General features: G+C 52.2%; 4 protein-coding genes across 5 annotated transcripts; 3 read left to right on the forward strand and 1 right to left on the reverse strand.

The window, feature by feature from the left end:
• Nucleotides 1-33: 33 nt before the first annotated feature.
• LOC121177355 (steroid 17-alpha-hydroxylase/17,20 lyase) lies at nucleotides 34-3,211 on the reverse strand. Of its 2 annotated transcripts, XM_041031658.1 has the most exons (9): nucleotides 2,860-3,211; nucleotides 2,277-2,397; nucleotides 2,031-2,169; nucleotides 1,594-1,823; nucleotides 1,433-1,519; nucleotides 1,082-1,282; nucleotides 774-943; nucleotides 406-509; nucleotides 34-321 (listed from the first exon to the last, which is right to left on the reverse strand). In XM_041031658.1, the coding sequence occupies exons 1-9, from the start codon at nucleotides 3,114-3,116 to the stop codon at nucleotides 56-58; spliced, it is 1,575 nt and encodes a 524-aa protein (XP_040887592.1). In that variant the 5' UTR covers nucleotides 3,117-3,211; the 3' UTR covers nucleotides 34-55. The 2 variants fall into 2 exon arrangements, with proteins under 2 accessions (XP_040887592.1, XP_040887593.1); XM_041031659.1 differs by lacking the exon at nucleotides 2,860-3,211 and having other exon boundaries at nucleotides 2,247-2,339.
• A 4,318-nt stretch (nucleotides 3,212-7,529) lies between these two features.
• On the forward strand, nucleotides 7,530-9,147 carry LOC121177368 (early growth response protein 1-like). Its single transcript, XM_041031683.1, has 2 exons — nucleotides 7,530-7,656; nucleotides 7,928-9,147. The coding sequence occupies exons 1-2, from the start codon at nucleotides 7,530-7,532 to the stop codon at nucleotides 9,145-9,147; spliced, it is 1,347 nt and encodes a 448-aa protein (XP_040887617.1).
• A 1,118-nt stretch (nucleotides 9,148-10,265) lies between these two features.
• On the forward strand, nucleotides 10,266-18,156 carry LOC121177441 (F-box only protein 41-like). Its single transcript, XM_041031773.1, has 18 exons — nucleotides 10,266-10,339; nucleotides 11,080-11,604; nucleotides 12,965-13,142; nucleotides 13,223-13,750; nucleotides 13,831-13,910; nucleotides 14,694-14,766; nucleotides 14,843-15,043; nucleotides 15,205-15,269; nucleotides 15,575-15,703; nucleotides 15,854-16,023; nucleotides 16,107-16,330; nucleotides 16,471-16,586; nucleotides 16,774-16,926; nucleotides 16,999-17,094; nucleotides 17,237-17,355; nucleotides 17,578-17,736; nucleotides 17,837-17,952; nucleotides 18,063-18,156. The coding sequence occupies exons 1-18, from the start codon at nucleotides 10,266-10,268 to the stop codon at nucleotides 18,123-18,125; spliced, it is 3,069 nt and encodes a 1,022-aa protein (XP_040887707.1). The 3' UTR covers nucleotides 18,126-18,156.
• A 1,298-nt stretch (nucleotides 18,157-19,454) lies between these two features.
• On the forward strand, nucleotides 19,455-21,113 carry LOC121177398 (ceramide-1-phosphate transfer protein-like). Its single transcript, XM_041031729.1, has 6 exons — nucleotides 19,455-19,545; nucleotides 19,788-19,852; nucleotides 20,051-20,241; nucleotides 20,333-20,504; nucleotides 20,584-20,780; nucleotides 20,885-21,113. The coding sequence occupies exons 1-6, from the start codon at nucleotides 19,455-19,457 to the stop codon at nucleotides 21,111-21,113; spliced, it is 945 nt and encodes a 314-aa protein (XP_040887663.1).
• Nucleotides 21,114-21,176: the final 63 nt, after the last annotated feature.

Below are 21,176 nucleotides of genomic sequence, written 5' to 3' on the forward strand. Positions count from 1 at the left end.
GATCCACATTGTTAAAGTTTAACCAGGAAAGTTTTAACCTTCTCCTCCTCCTTTTTTATTTTGCACCACCCTCCCACCCCGCCCTTGGCGTGACGATGACCTTATAAGGCAATGGCTGTAAAACCACACCCAGCCGCCCCTGCAGGTTGGGCGGGGGGGCCCCGTCCGGAAGCCTGAAGCTCATTCGCTGGAGCAAAGAGGACAAGAAGAGGAAGAGCTCCAGCCTGGCCAACGATTCGCCGACGCAGACGCGAGGTCCCGCCCCAAACGGCAGGAAGCAGGAGGGCGTGACCCGCTGACCGTGGTTGTCAAGGAAACGATCTGGAAAGTCGGGAACAGACAAAGATGTTGTGTTTGGGTAACGTTAAACGTTTCTGTGCCGGTGTGTGGTGTGCTGGCGTTTACCTGGGTTGAAGAGGTCGGGTTTGTCCCAGTGTCGGGGGTCGTGGTGAATCGACCACATGTTCACCAAAACACGAGTCCCACGGCCGACGGAGTGACCTCCAATACTGCAGGAAGGACAGGGACGGTTAATGTGTTCACCATGGATCCAGCTACCAATTACTTTCAGTATTGATCATCAGTTTTCTCATTTACTCAATGAATGATTTGACTGTGCTGCACAGCTTCTGCCACCAGGTGGTGCCTTTGAGTGAATGGAGCCAGGTTTGAAGTTGGCTGCTCAGAGGTTTACTGATTGGTTCATTATCAGTAAACTTGTCAGTGATCGATCTGTTGACGGGCTGATCGTCAGTACTTCAGCGTAGGTCTACCTGCTGTGGGTCATGGCGGTGTGAGGGATCAGTACGGGGCTGACCGGTCGGATCCTCATGCCCTCGTTGATGACGCAGTCCAGGTACGGCAGCCGGCCGCGGTCCGACATGCACGCTGCTCGCTCGCTGCCGATGTGCTCGTCCAGCTCTCTCTGCACTCGATCCTGGACCTGGAGGGTCCACAGAGACAGAGACTGTTTATTCTCAGCAGCTACAGACGAGCATTGAAATCACAAACAAAGAGGGATGTTTTAAAATTAATAAAATCTGCCCCCCCCACTCAGAATCAGTACAGGAGCTGTTTCTACCTCCGGGTGGTGCAGCAGGTAGGCCAGGATCCACAGCAGGGTGGTGGATGTCGTCTCCACTCCGGCTCCAAAAGCCTCAGCCGCTGTCATCAGGACGTGGTCGTCCGTTATCCCCTCGTCCTCTGATCCGGACGCCGTGCCCGTCTGGCCCTTTAGCAAAGCATCCAGAAGGTCACGGGGTTCTCCGTCACTCAGCGACGCCTGGAGGAGGGTCACAGAGGTGGAGCAGATTTCTACGATGAGTTCATCTTATTGGTGTGGAGGTTTCGTTCTTTGACTTTAGGAGGACGTTTTAATAACAGTTTAATAGGAGTGGACGGGTATTCAGAGCCTTCTGTGAGCTCACAGCACCTTGTGCTCCTCCAGTTTGCGTGTCAGCAGCCGGTCTCTGACGGTGATACAGTCCTTCAGTTTACTGAGAGACTTGTTAGGAAAGACCTGAGGGACAGAGACACAGATTGTTAGTGTGTGTGTTTTTGAGGTTGAAGGTGAGAAGGTTTCGGTGTGTGTACCTTCATCCAGGGGTAAATGTCCACCAGTCCTCCCCTGGTGATCGTCTGCACGATGCCATCGTTGTATCGCATCACTTCCTGCAGCTCTGCGTCGCCGTGGCGATAGGTGGCGCTGAACACCAGCGTGCACACGACGTTGGTGACGGCCCGGGTCACAGCGGGGGACGGGTCGAAGCCGTGCCTCCCGCCGGACAACAGCTCTGCACACAGACCGTCCACCGAGGACAGAACTGGAGACGGAGACACATCGAAGATGAAAACAGATGGAACATGGAGGGGCTGGGTCAGCTGGCTCAGATATTTGGATTTAAAAAAGGATGGGAAAATGATGGAGGATAGGGGATGGAGGGTGGAGGGTGGAGGTGGGGTGCAGGGTGGAGATGGAGTGGAGGGTGGAGATGGGGTGGAGGGTGGAGGGTGGAGGTGGGGTGGAGTACCGATATCCTGCAGTCGACTGGTTCCTTCTCCAAACAGAGTGAAGGAGTTGTGGACGAGGCGGCGATGCAGCTTCCAGAGAGGAGAGTAGTCTGAAAACGCGATGTCTTTACCTCCTCTGGTCAACAGGTTGGTCGTCACCTGCAGAGGAAACATGGAAAAGATGAAGGAAGAGCAGGATCAGTGTCACTAATCGATTCATTGATTCATTGATTAACCATCTAATTGGCTGTGTCCTCAGGCCGCACCATGCTCGGTCGTCCAGCGAAGTCTCTCCCTCTCTGCAGCAGCACCTCTCTGGCGTGATGATGGTTGTTCACCACCACCGTGTAGTGAGGACCCAGGTAGAGAGCGAACAGAGAGCCATACCTGGGACACACACACGCACACACGCACACACACACGCACACACACACGCACACACGCACGCACACACACACACGCACACACGCACACACGCACGCACACACACACACGCACACACGCACACACGCACGCACACACACGCACGCACACACACACACGCACACACACACACACACACGCACGCACGATGGTGAATTCTCTCTCGACTCCCCGTCAGTGAGAGGTTGTGTACAATCATTCAGCAAGTAAACAAAACACATCATCAGACATAAACAACAACAACAATAAAACAACAGTCGCTGAAAAAGTGAAAATAAACCAAACTGCTTATTTTTATGTTTATTCTTTGCTCCTAAATGTATTTTTGAATTGTTGTATAAACACAAACAGCAGCAAGAGTCAGAGTAAACAACAGAGCTCGAAGTCATACTGGTTGTTGCCTCCAGAGGAGGCTCCTGTTCTCACCTGTGGGACAGCTGGGAGAAGAGGAGGTGAGGGGGGAGACCTCCTCTCAGCCAGGGGAGGCTGCCCAGGACGGGGAGCCGCGGCAGGCAGGGGATGGAGCCCCGAGCTGGGGCAGGAGAGGACGGAGGCTCGGGCCGACGTGGGATCAGGAACCAGACGACGACCGCCATAACCAAGAGGATGAGGAGGAAGGACGGAGAAGAGGAGGGAGGGAGGGAGATAAAGGAAGGAAGACAGGAGAGTAGACGAGTGAACATGGCTGTGCAGAGAAGAAACTGAAGAGAGGCTGAAGAGTCCGGCTTTTAATCTGCTGGAGAAACCTTGGAGAGGTCAGAGGTCACGTGTGTGTGTGTGTGTGTGTGTGTGTGTGTGTGTGTGTGTGTGTGTGTGTGTGTGTGCGGCCTCACCCTGACCGTGTGTGTTTATCTTGCTCAGACAGCCTTCATGTTATCAGGCTGCGTCGCCTCCTTGTTTAAGGTTGAATCACATGATGACGAAGCTGTGAACAGACAGAAGGACGTTCAGTGTTTAATGTTCAGCAGCTTCCACTGATCACAGCTGATTTACAATCATTCATATCTACACTCATCAATACTTTATGAAGCCCAAAGGAAAAGTGCTGAGTCGCAGCAGCTGCTTCACATAAATAAACACATTCAATACTAATTAATAATTAAAGGTTAAATCATATACAATAAATAAATAAAGTGTGAATATAAAAATAAATACACAGAAAGATCGATCAGATACTGACTGTACACACTGAACAGGAGGATCTTCCTCCCTCTGTGATGGTGATGGTGATGATGATGGTGATGATGATGGTGATGATGATGGTGATGATGATGATGATGATGATGGTGATGATGATGATGATGATGATGGTGATGATGATGATGATGATGATGGTGATGATGGTGATGATGATGGTGATGATGATGGTGATGATGATGATGATGGTGATGATGGTGGTGGTGATGGTGATGATGGTGATGATGGTGATGATGGTGGTGATGATGATGATGATGGTGATGATGGTGATGATGATGATGATGATGGTGATGATGGTGGTGATGATGGTGGTGATGGTGATGATGATGGTGATGATGATGGTGATGATGATGGTGATGATGATGATGATGGTGATGATGGTGATGATGATGATGATGATGATGATGATGGTGATGATGGTGGTGGTGATGGTGATGATGGTGATGATGGTGGTGATGATGATGATGATGGTGATGATGGTGATGATGATGATGATGATGGTGATGATGGTGGTGATGATGGTGATGGTGATGATGATGGTGATGGTGGTGATGATGGTGATGATGGTGGTGATGATGATGATGATGGTGATGATGGTGATGATGATGATGATGATGATGATGATGGTGATGATGGTGGTGATGGTGATGGTGGTGATGATGGTGATGATGATGATGATGATGATGATGATGGTGATGATGGTGATGGTGATGATGATGGTGATGGTGGTGATGATGGTGATGATGGTGGTGATGATGATGATGATGGTGATGATGGTGATGATGATGATGATGATGATGATGATGGTGATGATGGTGGTGATGGTGGTGATGATGGTGATGATGATGATGATGATGATGATGATGGTGATGATGGTGATGGTGATGATGATGGTGATGATGGTGGTGATCATGATGATGATGGTGGTGGTGATGATGGTGATGATGATGGTGATGATGATGATGATGGTGATGATGATGGTGATGATGATGATGATGGTGATGATGGTGATGATGATGATGATGATGGTGATGATGGTGGTGATGGTGATGGTGGTGATGATGGTGATGATGATGATGGTGATGGTGATGGTGGTGATGATGGTGATGGTGATGGTGATGATGGTGATGAAGGCCGCTGCAGCAGAGCTTGCTGACTGATCTCAGGTCTCAGGCTGAGCGACTGGCGGCTGATGACACAAACTGAAGGCCACAGAGCTTCTGACGCGGCTCAGATACAGTGAGTGTGTGCGGTGTCTGTAACAGGTGGAGGGAACAGAAGGTGGCACAGCGCCATGGCAACAGTCTCTCTTACCTCGCCCACACACACACGGACACACACACACAGACACACATAAATGCTTCCATCGTCTTTGCTTCTTGATTTAGTCTGTTCACGCGTCCATGTGAGGGGGTTTCTCTTTCTCTGCGTCGTCATCCATCACGGTCGCCTGAGCGACTGCAGCCTCGTCCTCTGATTGGTCACATGTCTCGATGATCGGTCTGAAACGGACGAGTCCAGCGCTATTTCTGCTCGCCTGCCTGCAAACACAAACGTAAGCAGCGTCTGAACACAGGTGCAGCTGGTGCTGGCTCCAGTTAAGGATGGATAATGAGACAATTGGCCCCTGGGCCCTGAAACATAAGGGGCCCCTCAGTCCCTCGGGCCCCTGGGCCTCCTGAAGCTGTGATGGTGTTTTAAAGCTCTGACTAAAAACCAGATCAGAGAATCAGAACTTTGTTTTTCTTCTCTCCCATCGACCCTCAGACTGGGAACCAGTGACCTGAAACGTCCTCTGACACAGTGAAAGGATGAACGTGTGAGGATGAACGTGTGAGGATGAACGTGTGCAGTCAAACACTCCTCGGTGTGTTCTCATCAGCTGATGATTCGAGTCAGAAACAGAACCAGTTGAATTTAGCTTCTGTTCCTCGCTTCATTTTACATAACGCCTGCCCTGAATCTCTGCCCGTCGCCATGGCGACAACATCACAGCAGCTGAGGGGTGATGTGCAGGAATGTGATATGTGGGGCAGTAATATGTGACCCCCCAATTTCTCTCTCCCTCCCTGTCTCCCTTGCTTTCACCCCCTCCCTCTCTGTTTTCCCTCCCTCCCTCTGTTTTCTCTCTCTCTCCCTCCCTCTCTCCCTCTCCCTCCCTCTCTCTGTTTTTTCTCCCTCCCTCCCTCTCTCTGTTTTCTCTCTCTCTCCCTCCCTCTCTCTCCCTCCCTCCCTCTGTTTTCTCTCCCTCCCTCTGTTTTCTCCCTCCCTCCCTCCCTCTCTCTCCCCATCTCTCTCTGTTTTCTCTCTCCCTCCCTCCTTCCCTCTCTCTGTTTTCTCTCTCTCTCCCCCTCTCTCTCCCTCCCTCTGTTTTCTCTCCCTCCCTCCCTCCCTCCCTCTCTCTGTTTTCTCTCTCTCTCCCTCCCTCTGTTTTCTCTCCCTCCCTCCCTCCCTCTCTCTGTTTTCTCTCTCTCTCCCTCCCTCCCTCTCTCCCCCTCCCTCTCTCCCTCTCTCCCTCCCTCTCTTTCTCTCTCTCCCTCTCTCTCCCCCTCTCTCCCCCTCCCTCCCTCTCTCTCTCCCCCTCTCTCTCCCTCCCTCCCTCTGTTTTCTCTCTCTCTCCCTCCCTCCCTCCCTCTCTCTCTCTCCCTCCCTCTCTTTCTCTCTCTCCCTCTCTCTCCCCCTCTCTCTCTCTCTCTCTCCCTCCCTCTCTCCCCCCCTCCCTCCCTCTCCCTCCCTCTCTCTCCCTCCCTCCCTCCCTCTCTCTCCCTCCCTCCCTCCCTCTCTCCCCCTCCCTCTCTCCCCCTCTCTCTCTCTCTCCCTCCCTTCCCCTCTCTCTCTCCCTCCCTCCCTCTCCTCCCTCTGTTTATTTACTCTCTCTGTCTCTCTGCAGCACTGCGGAGCTGTCCGTGGTGCTGAAACCGGCTCCTCAGTGCGACACAGGAGGACCAGACGGAGACTCTGTGTGTTCCTTGATCAAATGTCTCCTGTTCGTCAGAGACGTCTGTCCAACATGGCGTCTTTAATGTCTCTGCATGTTCATGTTGTTGTTTGTGGATTCAGAGACATGTTGAATAAATCTGCCATTTTATCTTTAACGTGTGAAACTACTCTTCCTTTCAGCACAGTATTCTCCATTTAATTGCTTGTGTTGCATGTACCTGTGCAGGTGCTGGCAGGTGCTGACTGCAGATGACCTGTGGAACATTAGCAGCCGTGTTTGTGAAGGTTCCTGTCAAACTGATAAACTAACATGAAGTTAGTGATGAGGAACATGAGCCTTCAGCCTGAGCCTCTCACACTGACTCCACCGGTTCAATGCTTTGGGAGAGTCCTGCCTGTGAGGCTGGACTCAGGGCAAACTGTGCACCTATGGGAAAACAAACAAACACCCCACATACACACCCCTCTGTCAGCCTCCCCCCTCCCTCCCTCCATCCACATCCCTCCATCCTGGTTGTATAATCTCCGTTGCCGCAGTGAAGGAAACCCCTCTCTCCTCTCGTGTCTACGTCGCTCTCCCGCCTGTCCTTTTATGGTGTGGGGATACCCGCCGTCACAACCGGATGCTGCCCATGTTTGGGCAGCTGCGAAGCGCGCGGCGGGGGGAATCCCTCGCGCCGGTGCCGACCAATAAGGCCGGGACGGGAGTTACCTAGGAGACAGGGAGTATAAAAGAGGCAGCGAGCAGAGGGAGCCCAGCATCCTCAGCATCACCGAGCGGACTAACGGAACACACCGACAGCTCCGGTAACTGATTAATAACGGGATTTTTTAACGGCGCGAGGGAATCCCGGACACCGACCCGAGCAGCTTAAATCCCTTTACCCGCCTGATACTGTTCAGTCCAGCTTTCACACGCTCCCACACGCAATAACCGCCACCCCGCAACAGTTCACGCAATGCTTCTGGAGCGCGAGGACAGCTTCATGTCGGAGTTTGAGGACGCGTGCAGCGCCTGGGTGGACAGTGTGGGCTCGAGCCCCAGCGACGGAGCTGACTCTGACGTGGGGTCACCTTTCTGCCAAGGTGTGTGTGTGTGTTCATCAGTAATGAATCAGAGCCATTAGCCTATAGACTCCGTGTGAACATCATGTTTCCTGTTGACAGGTGTAAACATTCACCTGTTGCTCAGAGCAGGTGCAGCGCTGGTACTTCACCTTGCACAGTGCTGCAGCTGCTCTGGCTTCTTCACATCGTATTGATTTTTGTGTGTAGGCTGCTGAGCTGCCCACCGAGCTCATATTATGCAATGACAATAACACCCCCTCCTCCCTCCCCCTCCTCTCTCTGTCTCCAGTTTTCTCTCCGGGAACTGACGCCTCGGACTCAGATTTCTTCTCCGACTTCAGCGACTGCTCCTCGGACACGCTCTCGCCCTCCCTCGGCTACACCGGCAGCTTCTTCGCCGAGCCGGAGCCTTCACCTGCGGCAGCGGGGCTGAGCAGCACCGCGGACGCGATCCTCAACATGATCACGGAGATCGTCGGGATCTGCACCGAGATGGAGCAGCAGGGCGACGCCGGCTCTCTCCGCGAGTCCACCCCATCCTCTGCGGCGCCCTCCCCGGCCACAGCTTCCCCCTTGCCCCCGCTCTTCGCTGCATCTCCTTGCGTTGCTTCCAGCTCTGACATGAGCATCCCTCCCCCGGCTGCAGCTCAGCAGCTGCCCCCCGCCTCCATCTCACAACCTGTGGTGGTTAAGAGCGAGTTTGTGAACTCCAGCTGCAGCAGCGGCTGTGGACTACCTTCCATGAACGGGAATGATGCTCTGTTCCCGCTCAGCGCCGACTCTCTCCTCCCGCTGTCGGCTCTGGAGCAACAGGTGGATGTGGCTGATTTCATCGACTCTCTGCTGAGCTCTGAGGCCGGCCAGGGCGAGCTGAAGCCCGGCTGTGAGTTGAAGCAGGAGCCGCTGGGGCTGGACGAATGGCTGAAGAGCTTAGCGGCCGCTCCGGTTACCGGGGGAGATTCTAGCAGCTACGTCATCAGCAGACCGGTAGTCAAGACGGAGCTCGTGCAGAACGGGAGCGACCTCCACTTCTCCCCCGCCCCCCTCCCCTCCACCCTGGACTCTCATCTCCTGTCCTCCCTCCTGCAGGGCGCGTTCCCGATAGTCAACATCAGCAACGTGCACACGACAGGAGCCCCCAAGCTCTCACGCGGGGGCCGACGCGCCCCCGCCAAGAACGGGCTGAAAGTGAAACCGTTCCCCTGCTCCGTGCAGGGGTGCGAGCGCCGCTTCTCGCGCTCTGATGAACTGAACAGGCACGTGCGCATCCACACGGGACAGAAGCCGTTCCAGTGCAGCATCTGCGCCCGCAGCTTCAGCCGCAGCGACCACCTGACCACGCACACGCGCACGCACACCGGAGAAAAGCCCTTCTCGTGCGACGTGTGCGGCAAGCGGTTCGCACGCAGCGACGAGAGGAAGAGGCACGGCCGCGTGCACGTCAAGCAGCAGCTGCGCGCGCAGATGATGGCCGCCTACTCCCTGGCCCTGAACGCGCCTGGCGTCTAAGCAGCAGCGCGAGGCCCCGTTAACCTGGCCGGTGAGGCTGCTGTGGAGAGAAGTTAAAGCTTCAGGATTTGAACCGTCGACCGGAAAGCGTCAGAGTGACGTTTCTATGTAGCGTCACACTAAAGGCGATTTTACAGGTGTTTACAGGTGTTCAGAGGACTTTAGTCCAGGTTTTGGCCGCTCTGAAGGTGCACGTGGACGTTAAGGTCCACTGCGGGAGGACAGAACCGGAGCGCAGGAGGTGAATTTGAAGACTTCCTGCCGGTGCTCAGGCCCGATCCCGGAGCAGCCGGTTTACCTCCTGATCATCACGGTGCTCTGAACTTTCAAACGCTGTTTGTTGAAAAGCTTCTCGCCGTCGTGACTCTGAATGTCTCAGCTGTTTCCGGTCTGAGCCGCAGACCGAGTCTCTGCTCTGAGGGACTGCGCTGGACTTTAAAGGAGCAGTCCGTGTAACCGGAGCAAAGTTTTACTGTACAATACAAATGTTCCAGTTCTGTGCATGAGGACGTGAACAGTGAAGACACTCTGTGAATGTTGACGTCTGAATGTCGTGCTTCTGTCCCTGTTTGGACTCAGATCTTTTTATGTCTTTATATTTGACACCTCTGAGGAGCTCTATGTTTGTAAGACATCTCTATTTTTCTAGTTTGTCTACCTCTCCATGTCCCACTGTCTGACAGTCAGTGTGTATATTTATAGAGAAGTCAGATGTCTCTGGCGGATAAAAGTGCAAAGATGTCACTTTTCTATGAAATGATTGTAAATCCTCTTCACAGACACTGAATGAACTTTGTTATATAATTTTCATTCTGATGGGTCAGTGCAGGTGTCCAGGTGTCCAGGTGTAAAGATAAAACTGAAACACACACCTGCTCAGTGTGAGCTGAGCTCTGAGTAGCACACATGGCTGTGCAGGTTTACTGTTCCCTCATTCTGCATGGAGGCTGCTGCTGCTGTCAATAAACAAACAAACAAACAAACAAACAGCATCTGAGAGTCCTGCCTGCTTCTTCACCACCACCATCACCATCACCACCATCATCATCACCACCACCACCACCACCACCATCATCATCATCATCATCATCATCATCATCATCACCACCACCACCATAATGATCTTCATCGTCATTCAGAGCATCATGAGAGCCACCATCCTCTTCCTCACAGTGAATCTCAGCATCATCGTGTTCATTTTCAACATCTGGAATCTTCCTCATTGTGATCATCATCATCATCATCACCACAGATTTTTCTGCACTTCCTGTTCCATTCATCAACAGACTGCTGTTGCCAAGCAACAAATGGTCCCATTAGTTCTGTCAGTTTAACAGTTCATCCAGTTTTATGAACTGTGAAGGTTGTGTTGCTATGGTAACAGCAGTCCAAAGACTCAAGTTTCATCCAGTTTTATTTTCACATTTCATCCAGTTTTATTTTCACAGTGAACAAACTGCTGAGTTATTTTCTACATCAGACCACGACAGACCATTACAGACCATTACAGACCATTACAGACTGCATCAGACTGCTGTTTCTATCAGTCAACAAATCTCTGTGTCTCTTTGGACAGAAACCACCTGTCGCTCTGAGAAACTTATCTCGACCTCTGTGGTCCCTTTGTCTCACACACACACACACGCACGCACGCACGCACACACACATACACACCTCTCTACAGGCTCTTCGCGCCCTCCAGTGGCCACCTGCTAACACTACAGCTCCTCTGCCGCAGCACATCTGAGTTTTCAGTCTGACTCTTGTCATCAGTTGTGTTGTTGTTGTTGTTGTTGTTGTTGTTGTTGAGTTTTTCTGTGAAACCGAAAACAACTGATGTGACAAGAAAACACAACTATACACTGATTTATTATAAGATCTGGAGAAGCTGCGCGTTCTTCTGTGATAAAAACATTCCGTGGAAAACTTCAGTCAGTCCTACAGCTGTCCCGTCAGTCCTCCAGCTGTTCGTCAGTCCTCCAGCTGTCCCGTCAGTCCCGTCAGTCCTCCAGCTGTCCCGTCAGTCCTCCAGCTGTCCCGTCAGTCCTCCAGCTGTTCGTCAGTCCTCCAATGTCCCGTCAGTCCTCCAGCTGTCCCGTCAGTCCTCCAGCTGCCCCTCAGTCCCGTCAGTCCTCCAGCTGTCCCGTCAGTCCTCCAGCTGTTCGTCAGTCCTCCAATGTCCCGTCAGTCCTCCAGCTGTCCCGTCAGTCCTCCAGCTGCCCCTCAGTCCCGTCAGTCCTCCAGCTGCCCCTCAGTCCCGTCAGTCCTCCAGCTGTCCGTCAGTCCTCCGTCAGTCCCGTCAGTCTTCCAGTTGTCCGTCAGTCCTCCAGCTGTCCCGTCAGTCCCGTCAGTCCTCCAGCTGTCCGTCAGTCCTCCAGTTGTCCGTCAGTCCTCCAATGTCCCGTCAGTCTGTCTGTCCGTCAGTCCTCCAGTTGTCCGTCAGTCCTCCAATGTCCCGTCAGTCCTCCAGCTGTTCGTCCAACATTTTTTCCCAGAGGCTCGTGCGGGTGTAAAAACGGGGTCCCGCCCGCCATCATCATCTCCTCATCAGCACCGACACGTCACGCGGCTTTACGGCAGAGGCAGCACGCGGAGGCTGCACGCCGAGACACCGCGAGGGAAGGGAGCGCGCGGGGCGGCGGTCGGAACACACACACATACAGACGCGCACACACAAGCAAACGTTTCCCACCGCTGCTCCTCCTGCACGAGACCGTTACGGTACCGGACAGAGAGGATCGATCCTCTGCTGCACGAGCGAACATGGCAACGGATTTCAGCATGAAGCGGGCAGAGTGACGCACGAGATCACCGCTCTGCACAGGTAAGAGTTTAGTTGTTTACTGAAAGATGAGCTGTTCATGATCGATCACAATAACAAGGATGATTTTGATGATTAATGGATCTGCGAATTATCTTCTCGATTAATCGGTTTATGCTTCAGATTTCTATTAGTTCGTAACGTCTGACGTCTTCAGGTGTTTTGTTTTGTCGAACAGACAAAAACCGAAACTGTACAGGAACCTGCCTCTTTATTTAAAACGAATTCTACAGCGACTGATGGATCAATCCATTCACCGTCTCACCTGCAGTATAGATGAATCACAGCAGGTGTGTTTCCTCACAGTTCCTGTGTTAATGAACTAGTTTGAGCACGTGGCTCCCGCCGTGATGTAAATACTGACACCACGTTTTTAGTTTGTAGGAAAATGTTGAACTAAACCAAAAACACTGAGTTTATCTTTAATCAAAGATTCTCACAAATTAAAAAAAAACTGTGGATAAATATGAATTATGAGAATATATTTTTTAATCCGACTGAAGATTTGTCTCGAGTCTTTTATGAATAAAAAAAGTCAAACTTGTCTGGTTCCGTCAGAGGAGAAGTGAGAGCAGGTTTAATGTGGACAGAGACGGAGTCCACACCCCGACATGTCTTTCTTCCTGCTCATCCATCCATGGTTTAAATTCCTCTGCATGCGTCTGACCGGAGGACTGAGTCAGTGGGGCGGAAGATTCACGCTTCACTGGGCGATCAGCATCACAGGAAAGCCCTCACACACACGCCGGGCCGGGAGCCTCGGCCTCGGACTGGACGTTAGGAGGCCGAGGGACATTTCCACCACTGGTTTATCAAACTGTGTGAATGAGTTTACTGTTTTTAATCTGCTGATTTCAGTCTCATTAAACATTTATCTGAAAAAAAATTAATTATGCATCAGTCACACACACTGACCCAGTTTGTACTGAGCTTTGCTCTGAGTCTCTGCTGCAGCGGTTCCTTTGTTTTCTGACGTGTTCCTGTTTTATCTTCCAGGTCTGCAGCTCCCCGGGGAATCATGTCCTCCTCCTCGTCCTCCTCCTCCTCCTCCTCCTCGGAGCTGCCCTACTTCTGTCCTCGCTGTGGTGACAAGTTTCGTTTCTCGTCTGTACCTGAGCTCCGGGCTCACCTGGTCGGCCGACACACCTATGAGACCCTGCTGGTGCTGTCGCAGGTGACTCATACGTCATACATTCATCTGCTGAAGCTGTGACCAAACAATCACACTGTTATTAAAATGTTCGTGTTCCTCAGGCTCGGGTTCGAAGCTCCAGACCGGGTGTTCTCCTCCCACTCCCAGGCCCTGCTGTATCCCAGAGACAGAGCTCTTCTCTGGGCATGGAGGGCCACAGCCTCCCCCTGCAGCTGGCCTGCCTGGATCTCGCCTCGTCGTCTGCCTCCATCCAACTTCTCAGGGAAATGTTTGGCTCTTCAGATCGTGCTCTTCCCGCCTCCACAGGACATCCAGAGGACCCCTCCACCGCTCTGGCCCTCCCTGGCTCTCTGGAGCCTTTTCCTGGGAAGGAACGTGGCGAGGTGGGGGTGCTGGAGTTCGGGCTGTCGGTGGGGATTGGGCTGGAGGAGCGGCTGGGGCTGGGGCTGGACCGTAAAATCGCCCGAACGTTCGCGGAGGTGGAGGAGAGGCTGAACCGCCGCATGGGCCGTCTGAAGGCGGAGCTGCAGAGGAGGGAGGCGGAGCTGGAGCGGGAGAGGTGGGAAGGGGAACGACTGAGGAGTGAGAAACAGGAGGTGGAGGAGAGGGCGGCGTACCTGTCCAGACAGGTGGGTGGATCTGTGATGATGGTTACCACGGTGACCAACGATATTCAACTCCAGCTCAGTGTTCTGATTTTCTCCATCAGGTCTCAGCTGCCATGGAGATGATGGAGCGATTAAAGAAAGATCTGCAGGGAAAAGAGAAGGAGCTGAACGAACGACAACAGTCAGTGTCTTTCCTGCAACTGAACCATCGGTTGTTCAAACGTAGACATGCTGTGTCCTCGTCCTCTGTAACACTGGTAGATAATGGTCCTCCTTCTCTGAGGTGGAACTCAGTCTGTGAACACACAGTTATGAAACAGACTGTGTGTGTGACTCCAGCGTCCAGCTGCAGAACCTGAGCATCATCACGTTTTTAAGTTTCCATCAGTATCACAGTGATGGACGTCTGGACGTCCATGGTCCACAGCAGCGTGACTTAAACAGTAATGTGTAGTTGGACACAGTCAGAGTTAAATACGATCAGCGAAGTAAAGACACGCGAGGCAGCGAAGCTGCAGCAGCAGAAAGGCGAAGCTTTTTCTCTTCGAGGTCACTGAAACACTGATGTACGGCCACACCGAGTCACACCGGGCCACACACCGAGCCACACACCGAGCCGCACACCGGGCCGCACACCGGGCCACACACCGAGCCGCACACCGAGTCGCACACCGAGTCACACCGGGCCACAGCTCACAGAGAACACAGAAACACAACATGATGCATGGAGAGAGGACACGTCATGATGAGTCTGCCTCACCGGACACACACGCACGTGCACACAGCTGTGGTGATTAATATAAGATGACAGTGAGGCACAGCAGCCCTGAGGCTGTGTGTGTGTGTGTGTGTGTGTGTGAGGTCACACACTGTTTGTTAGGCTCCATGTATCTGCATATTATCATGTGACTGTTATATAACGAATCCTTAACTGATCGTGTGTCCTGCGTTCTGTGCCGTGCAGGGACATGGTGGACGTCGAGCGTTTTCTGAGGGAGACGGCAGAGAAAGAAGCAGAGGCCAAAACCCGCCTGAAGGTGGCGACTGTTTGCTTTCTACTGACCGCCGACCTGTTTCCTGTGCTGTTTGAAACTAAGGTCGTTCTGTCCGCAGGTGTTCATCGAGGCGCTGCTGGAACGAGCCGATCGCGCAGAGAGACAGTTACTGCAGCTCAGCTCACACACGCACAGGTACGCTGACCCCTACACGCTCACACAGGTATACACACCTGTACCTGGCCGAGGAGGACGAAGCTTGGACAGCAGCACCGATGACATCATTGCAAACAAGATGCAAGGAACCATTGGAAACCGGGTACGAACGAAGCGAGACACCTGTCGTCTGTAACATCAGGGAGCAAAACGCAAATATTATTCACACGAGTTTCATCAGATTTACAAATGTAAATAAAGTTTGATGAAGAAACTGTACACATCTTCTTTCCTCTCCTCCTCCTCCTCCTCCTCCTCCTCCAGAGGAGCTACAGTGTCTCGGGCTCCTGCAGACTGGGGGAGCAGCTGTACAGCCACCATCACTACAGGTACCTGCACACACACAACACACCTGAGCTCTGTGAGACATTTTCATCCTGTCCAACGTGTCCAGTAATGAACCTTTGTATAGTCACACTGAACTTTATGTCTCCACCTGGAGACATCAGGGATTTATGAGACACATTGGAAATTTATTCACGGCTGACGATCATGTGACACTGATCGTGCTGTGTCACCGACAGCTGTGTGTGACGAAGAGGATCATGGGAGCTGGAGCTTTACGGTTTCGAACAGAGAGTCTTCATATTTGTGTCTGTCTCTCTCATGTGTCCTCTGTCTTTGTCTGTCTCAGTGGTCTCACAGCTTGTGCGCGGACCCTGTCTCTGGGTTCGGGGGGGTGGGACTGTGAGGGGGGGTTGGTCCATGTCCACCTGCCTCGCTGCCCTCCAGGAGCAGGAGACGGGAGAAGAGAGAGATTCTGGTACGTAAGTCATGAACAGAGTGTTTGTGTTTACTGGACGAGTCGTGAGCAGCATCGTTAGGTTGCTGGGCTACGAGGTGAACACTGGCATAGTGGCCATAGTTGGAACTGCAGGTCACATGACCCATGAACACAGATATCTGTTTCCAGGGTCGAGGAGGGAGGATGGGGGAGAACGTGGAGCAAAAGAAACTGTCGTCACCACAGCACTGAGGAGGAGGAGGAGGAAGAGGAGGAGGAGGAAGCTGAAGAGGAGGGATGCTGGAGGAGCCCTGAGGTGAGGAGGCTCGTCATTGCCAGGACACACTCACCTGGATCAGGTAAACTGTCTGTTGATTGTCCTTAGGTTTTCTTTTTCTCTCTACTTGTTTGATACTTAGCGCTTTTTCTGCCACATCTGCAGACATCCCCTCCTCCCTCTGCTCCACCCCATCCCGTCGTCATGGCGACAGACATCTGGGGGCGGACACCTTGAAGCTCAGGGCAGGGCTTTTCTGCGTCTTCCTGTATCTGGACGTGTGTTCTTTGCTGCGCGCTGCCGAGGTGTGCTCCGATTGGCTGTTCGTTGCCAGGCACCCAGCCGTTTGGACACGCCTCCGGTTGGAGAACGCCAAAGTGTCGGCCGAGGTACAAGAGCCTTCATCATCGTCATCATCATCATGATTTATGTTACTGTCATCAGCTCCATTAATATTATTAAGCACTTGTTGGGGACTACTTTCAGAGGCGGACTAATTGTTCCAGCATGGTTTTCGTTCTGTCTGTAGTTCCTAACCACTCTGTCGCAGTGGTGCACTCAGACTCAGGCTGTGGTTCTGAAGAACCTGAAGCCTCGAAGCAGACGAGCCGACGAATCACGGGAGGATTACCACAGGAACACGAGGTAACACATAAAATGTGCATGTTGCCGAGGTAACAGCATCTAACTTCAGTGAGAGTCCAGCTGTCGTCTGATTGGTCAGAACAGATAACAGCAGGGCTGAAGAAGTGACTGAGGGGTGACGAGAGGAAACATTCTCTCTCAGTGCATTGTGGGTGTTGTAGTTGACCTGGTTGTGTGTTTTTTTCAGAGGCAGTGTGGAGCCGGGGGTGGAGGCCCTGCTGCGGTCAGCAGGGGGCAGTCTGCTCCACCTGTCTGTGTCTCAGTGTCCTCATATCCTCACTGACAGGACGCTGTGGTTGGCCAGCTGCTACTGCAGGAACCTGCACACGCTCACATACAGGTGAGTGTTTACCTGACCGATCACCTGTCTGACTGTTTACCTGTCTGACTCACATCCTGTCTGTGTGTGCAGGAGTTCATCAGACCCTCTTGGTCAGGAGGTTCTCTGGGCCCTGGGTGCTGGCTGCAGGAACATCAGCAGCCTACAGGTGGCGCCAGCTCACCCCTGGTTAGTAGTGCAGTGTCAGTGTGCTGTGCTGAATAAACTGGATGAACAGACAGATTAACGTCGTTCTAACGTGTTAAGGTAACAGGTAACCTGTTTAACTACCCGTCGTCTGTGTCTTCCTGTGTTTCCTTTGCTCTTTCAGCCAACAACCAACTCGTTTTGGAAACCGCTGCCTGCAGACGATTGGTCGATGCTGGCCACACCTCCGCTCACTCAGTGTGGGCGGGGCTGGCTGTGGGACTCAGGGATTGGTTGCTGTTGGTGAGTGACAACTTACAAATAAATAATTTGGTTCTTTGATGTTTTATGTGTTTGTTTTTTACTCATGTGTAATTGGGAATAAAATCCAGCTGAAACCTTCCGGCTCGTTTTGAGGACTCGTTTGTTTTCACACCAAAACCAAACAATTGATAAATCAAAAGATTGATCAGTAATGAAAACAGATAAAAGTGTACAGAGTGATTACCTGTGTCTGTTGTGCAGTGCGTACCTGTGCTCACCTGCAGGTGTTGGAGTTGGAGCGTATTACTGACCTTGGCCTGCAGGCGGCGACAGAGCTGTGCAAGGTCGGACTGAAGAGTCTGCAGACGCTGATCCTGACTCACACGCCTGTCAGCGGTCAGGCCATCCTGCACTTCCACAGTGAGACACGCTAACTTCCTGTGAACACACAATTACTGATCATCAGTGCGACGTGTAAGTGACGGATAAAGTGTGTGCGTGTGTGTGTGTGCGTGCGCAGGTGTGTGCGATGACATCAGGTCCATCGTGGTCGAGATCTCAGCGGCAGATTACTTTGAAGAGCCGGACACTCAGGAAGCTCAGCACCTGTTCGGAGAAATTCTCAGCACACTGAAGGTGAGTGAGACCCCGCCCCTCAGCTCTGCAGGTAACCATAGCAACAGCACAGACAGATGCTGCAGACTCTGACCTTTGTTAATATGATGCATGTGGTTATTTTTCTTCAGGTTCTTCAGAAGCGTCCTGGGCTGTGTGACGTCCTGCAGGTCAAAGCTGAAGGATTCTGCTGACGTCAGCACGCACACGCACACGCACGCACACACACGCACACACACGCACACACTCAATTTCCTGTCGATCGATTAATCGACTAATCGTTTCAGCTCTGATTGACTTCATACATAAATAACCAAACCGTAGCCCAGCAAATGTTTTAGTGATGAGAAATCCTGGATCAGGACCTCGGTCTTCCCTCCACAGTCCCTGAACGAAACCCTTCACTCAGTCTGTTAGTTCACAACATTTAAGTCTTTTTGCCTTTTTAAAGAAAATTCTTTCTCCCTCCTCATCACAAACCTTTACCTGTGTGTTTTAAACTGATCCTGTATTCTTACTCTATTTTTGATAAACCCTGAACCTCGTTCTTTAATAAAACTCAGTACTCTCCCTTAAAATAACTCTTCATGTACAAAACCTGTAGTCGTAGCTTTTCCTTTTACAAAACATAAAGCCAGTATCAGCAGGAAGGATTTTCAGGAAATCCTTATTCTACCTTAAAAATCTGTTCATCTACTGAAGTCGTAGAAAACCTTTAGCTGTATTTACTTAAACCTTGTTCTTTAGCTTTTTCTATAAATATATAAATAAGCACAAGCACAAATATGCACAGATATTTTTGCACAAGCACAAATCACATTGACTCACACACCAAAGACATCAATCAGTCAATCAGTCGATAAATCAGCCACAGACATGTTGGAGCTGTCTTTATGTACAGGTGCTAGGTGAACAGGTGTGTCATCTCACCATCAATAAATCAGTTTCATCACTTTGTGGAGACTTTTGTGTCGTCAATGATCAAACTGCTCCGTCGTACCAACGAGGAAGCTTCCAGATCATCTGCTGGATGTGGAGCCACAGTGTGAGCTGCAGTTCTTCTCATGTCCACTAGATGGTGCCCCCCCCCCCCCCCCCACTCCCAAAAAAAATAAAACAAGAGACAGAAAATGACTGAGTTATAATTAGCTGCTGTTTACTGATCATTTCACATTGAAATAATTGAAGTTGTTTGTTTTGGTGTTTGTTTATGACACAGCTGAACCAAAGGAGCTCAGACGTCAGGAAGTCACAGTGTTTGTGATAAAACAGGCTGAGATAAGCTTCCTGCAGGACAAAGGTCAAGTGCAAAGGTCATCCTGAGGCCTGTGTGTGTGTGTGCGTGCTCGCCCTGTACCTGTGGGAGTGAGCCAACAAACGACCTTTAACCCCAACCACAGAGAGAGAGTGTGAGAGAGAGAGAGCATGTGATGAGCAGTGAGAGCTTGTAAACAATGTGTGTGTCGAACAGTGTGTGAGGTGTCGGAGGGAGAGTGTGTGTTTTTGTGCGTGTCGCCGTCACCATGGTTTTCCTCAGACGGACGCTGCTGCTTCATTACCTGCTGCTGTCGGCCATGTTGGCTCTGCTCCTCTTCATCAGCTCCTTCTGGCTACGTGAGTGTGTCTGAAACCGGTCGGCCATGTTGGCTCCACCTGTCACAGGGTTATAAACTTTGGCTTGGCTGGATCACTGGCTGGGCAGAGAGCCACCAGGCTGAGGGCGGAGTCTGCAGCTGTGAATGTTAACGAGCAGTTTAAGCTTTAACGAACACTGTACTAACCACGGTGGTGTTAATAAAGACAAAATTCTGAGTAACGTAACTGTAATGACTCACGTCCCTTCTCTTTGTCCTCAGCTCAGGGTGGAGGCAGTGACTGCGGCACCGCCTGGCAGCCATGTTTGAATTTTTACCGCCAAACAGTAAGACTGACTCACACGTACAGAACACAGTGCAACTCAGGGACCAATCAGGAGCACGTGTTTCTAACTTCATCATCAAATCAGCAACATTCAAGTTTAAAGTTCAAACTCAGCAGCGTCTCCTTCAAACACATCAAACCCAGCTGGTCCACACCGTGATGGACAGTGTGAAAGACACAAAGCTTTTTTCTCCTTCAGCCTGAGCCTCCGTTGGTCCCTGAGGAGTGGGTGGAGCCTGAGGGGCCCCCGCCCGTCCTGAAGGAGTGTCCCGGCCAGTCCTTCCAGGCCTGGCGTCTGCTGCTGTATTTAAAGTCCAGTCTGTCAGATGATGATGATGATGATGATATCCTGCTGGAGCCGTACCTGCAGAGCTGGGATCAGCTCCTCAGGTACACCTGTACACACACACGCACGCACGCACACACACCTGCTCCTCTCAGCTGATCACCTGCTGATGAATCTCATCCGTCTCCTCTTCAGCTTCATGGAGTCTCTCGGGACCATGGTCAGTTTCTTCTCTCAGAAGGTGAATGAAAAGGTCGCACTCATACGAGACCTGTCACTCAGACATGGTGCAGAGGCTCATGGGAAACGTGGTCCAGCTGACCAGTCCAGGCTACAAACCCCGGCATCGTTTGGACTGAAACAGGGGGTGAGACAGAGCAGAGTGCAGGACACGTGGATGAGAGCAGGTCGAGCTGGGACTGATCTGCGTTACCTTTTCTCCTCAGGTGTACCGCTCGCTCCGGTCCATGGTGGAGGCGGAGCTGAAAGCGGGTGCGGTCGACTTCTCCCGCCGCACGGACTCTGGCTGCAGGACGCTGCTGAGGCTGCACCGGTCTCTGCTGTGGCTGAAGCTGATGCTGGAGGGTTTGGCTGAAGGACCGGACGCACACGGACGCTACAAAACCCCCGGTGAGCTGAGCAGGTAACAGCTGCAGCGCCAGGTGAACGCATGCACATGAAGCGCGTGACTTATACGTCACTCGTCAGCCCGAGCAGAAACCTCCAGTGTGTGTTTGGTCTCCTCAGGGACGCCTACAGGGTGGCGCTGGCCCCCCACCACCACTGGATGCTCCGGCAGGCCGCAGAGATGGTCTTCCTCGCGCTCCCGGACAGACAGCACTTCCTGCGGCTCGTGTGCGTGCAGGACCAGCGCGAGGCCACGCCCGTCCTGCGCATCATCATCCGCGCCCTGACGCTGGTGCACGCGCGAACTCAGCGGATACTGTCCGAGCACGACATGCTGCAGCTGCCGTGAGCCACAGGTCGGCGACCCGACGGGAGGAAACGAAAAGTAACGGAAAGAAACGAACCTTCGGAG

This window comes from Toxotes jaculatrix, chromosome 23, assembly GCF_017976425.1.
Source record: "Toxotes jaculatrix isolate fToxJac2 chromosome 23, fToxJac2.pri, whole genome shotgun sequence".
NCBI classification, from domain to species: Eukaryota; Metazoa; Chordata; class Actinopteri; family Toxotidae; genus Toxotes; species Toxotes jaculatrix.

Excerpts from the sequence above, each read along its gene's own strand:
- LOC121177398 (XM_041031729.1), top strand. The coding sequence starts at position 19,455 with ATGGTTTTCCTCAGACGGACGCTGCTGCTTCATTACCTGCTGCTGTCG. Across the intron at positions 19,853-20,050 it reads TGAATTTTTACCGCCAAACA|CCTGAGCCTCCGTTGGTCCC; the intron begins GTAAGACTGACT and ends TTTCTCCTTCAG. Across the intron at positions 20,505-20,583 it reads CGTTTGGACTGAAACAGGGG|GTGTACCGCTCGCTCCGGTC; the intron begins GTGAGACAGAGC and ends TTTTCTCCTCAG.
- LOC121177368 (XM_041031683.1), top strand. The coding sequence starts at position 7,530 with ATGCTTCTGGAGCGCGAGGACAGCTTCATGTCGGAGTTTGAGGACGCG. Across the intron at positions 7,657-7,927 it reads GGGGTCACCTTTCTGCCAAG|TTTTCTCTCCGGGAACTGAC; the intron begins GTGTGTGTGTGT and ends CTCTGTCTCCAG.
- LOC121177441 (XM_041031773.1), top strand. The coding sequence starts at position 10,266 with ATGATCTTCATCGTCATTCAGAGCATCATGAGAGCCACCATCCTCTTC. Across the intron at positions 15,704-15,853 it reads GGGAGAAGAGAGAGATTCTG|GGTCGAGGAGGGAGGATGGG; the intron begins GTACGTAAGTCA and ends ATCTGTTTCCAG. Across the intron at positions 16,927-16,998 it reads CTGCACACGCTCACATACAG|GAGTTCATCAGACCCTCTTG; the intron begins GTGAGTGTTTAC and ends CTGTGTGTGCAG.
- LOC121177355 (XM_041031658.1), bottom strand. The coding sequence starts at position 3,116 with ATGTTCACTCGTCTACTCTCCTGTCTTCCTTCCTTTATCTCCCTCCCT. Across the intron at positions 2,170-2,276 it reads TCGCTGGACGACCGAGCATG|GTGACGACCAACCTGTTGAC; the intron begins GTGCGGCCTGAG and ends TTTCCTCTGCAG. Across the intron at positions 1,824-2,030 it reads CAGTCGACTGCAGGATATCG|TTCTGTCCTCGGTGGACGGT; the intron begins GTACTCCACCCC and ends CTCCGTCTCCAG.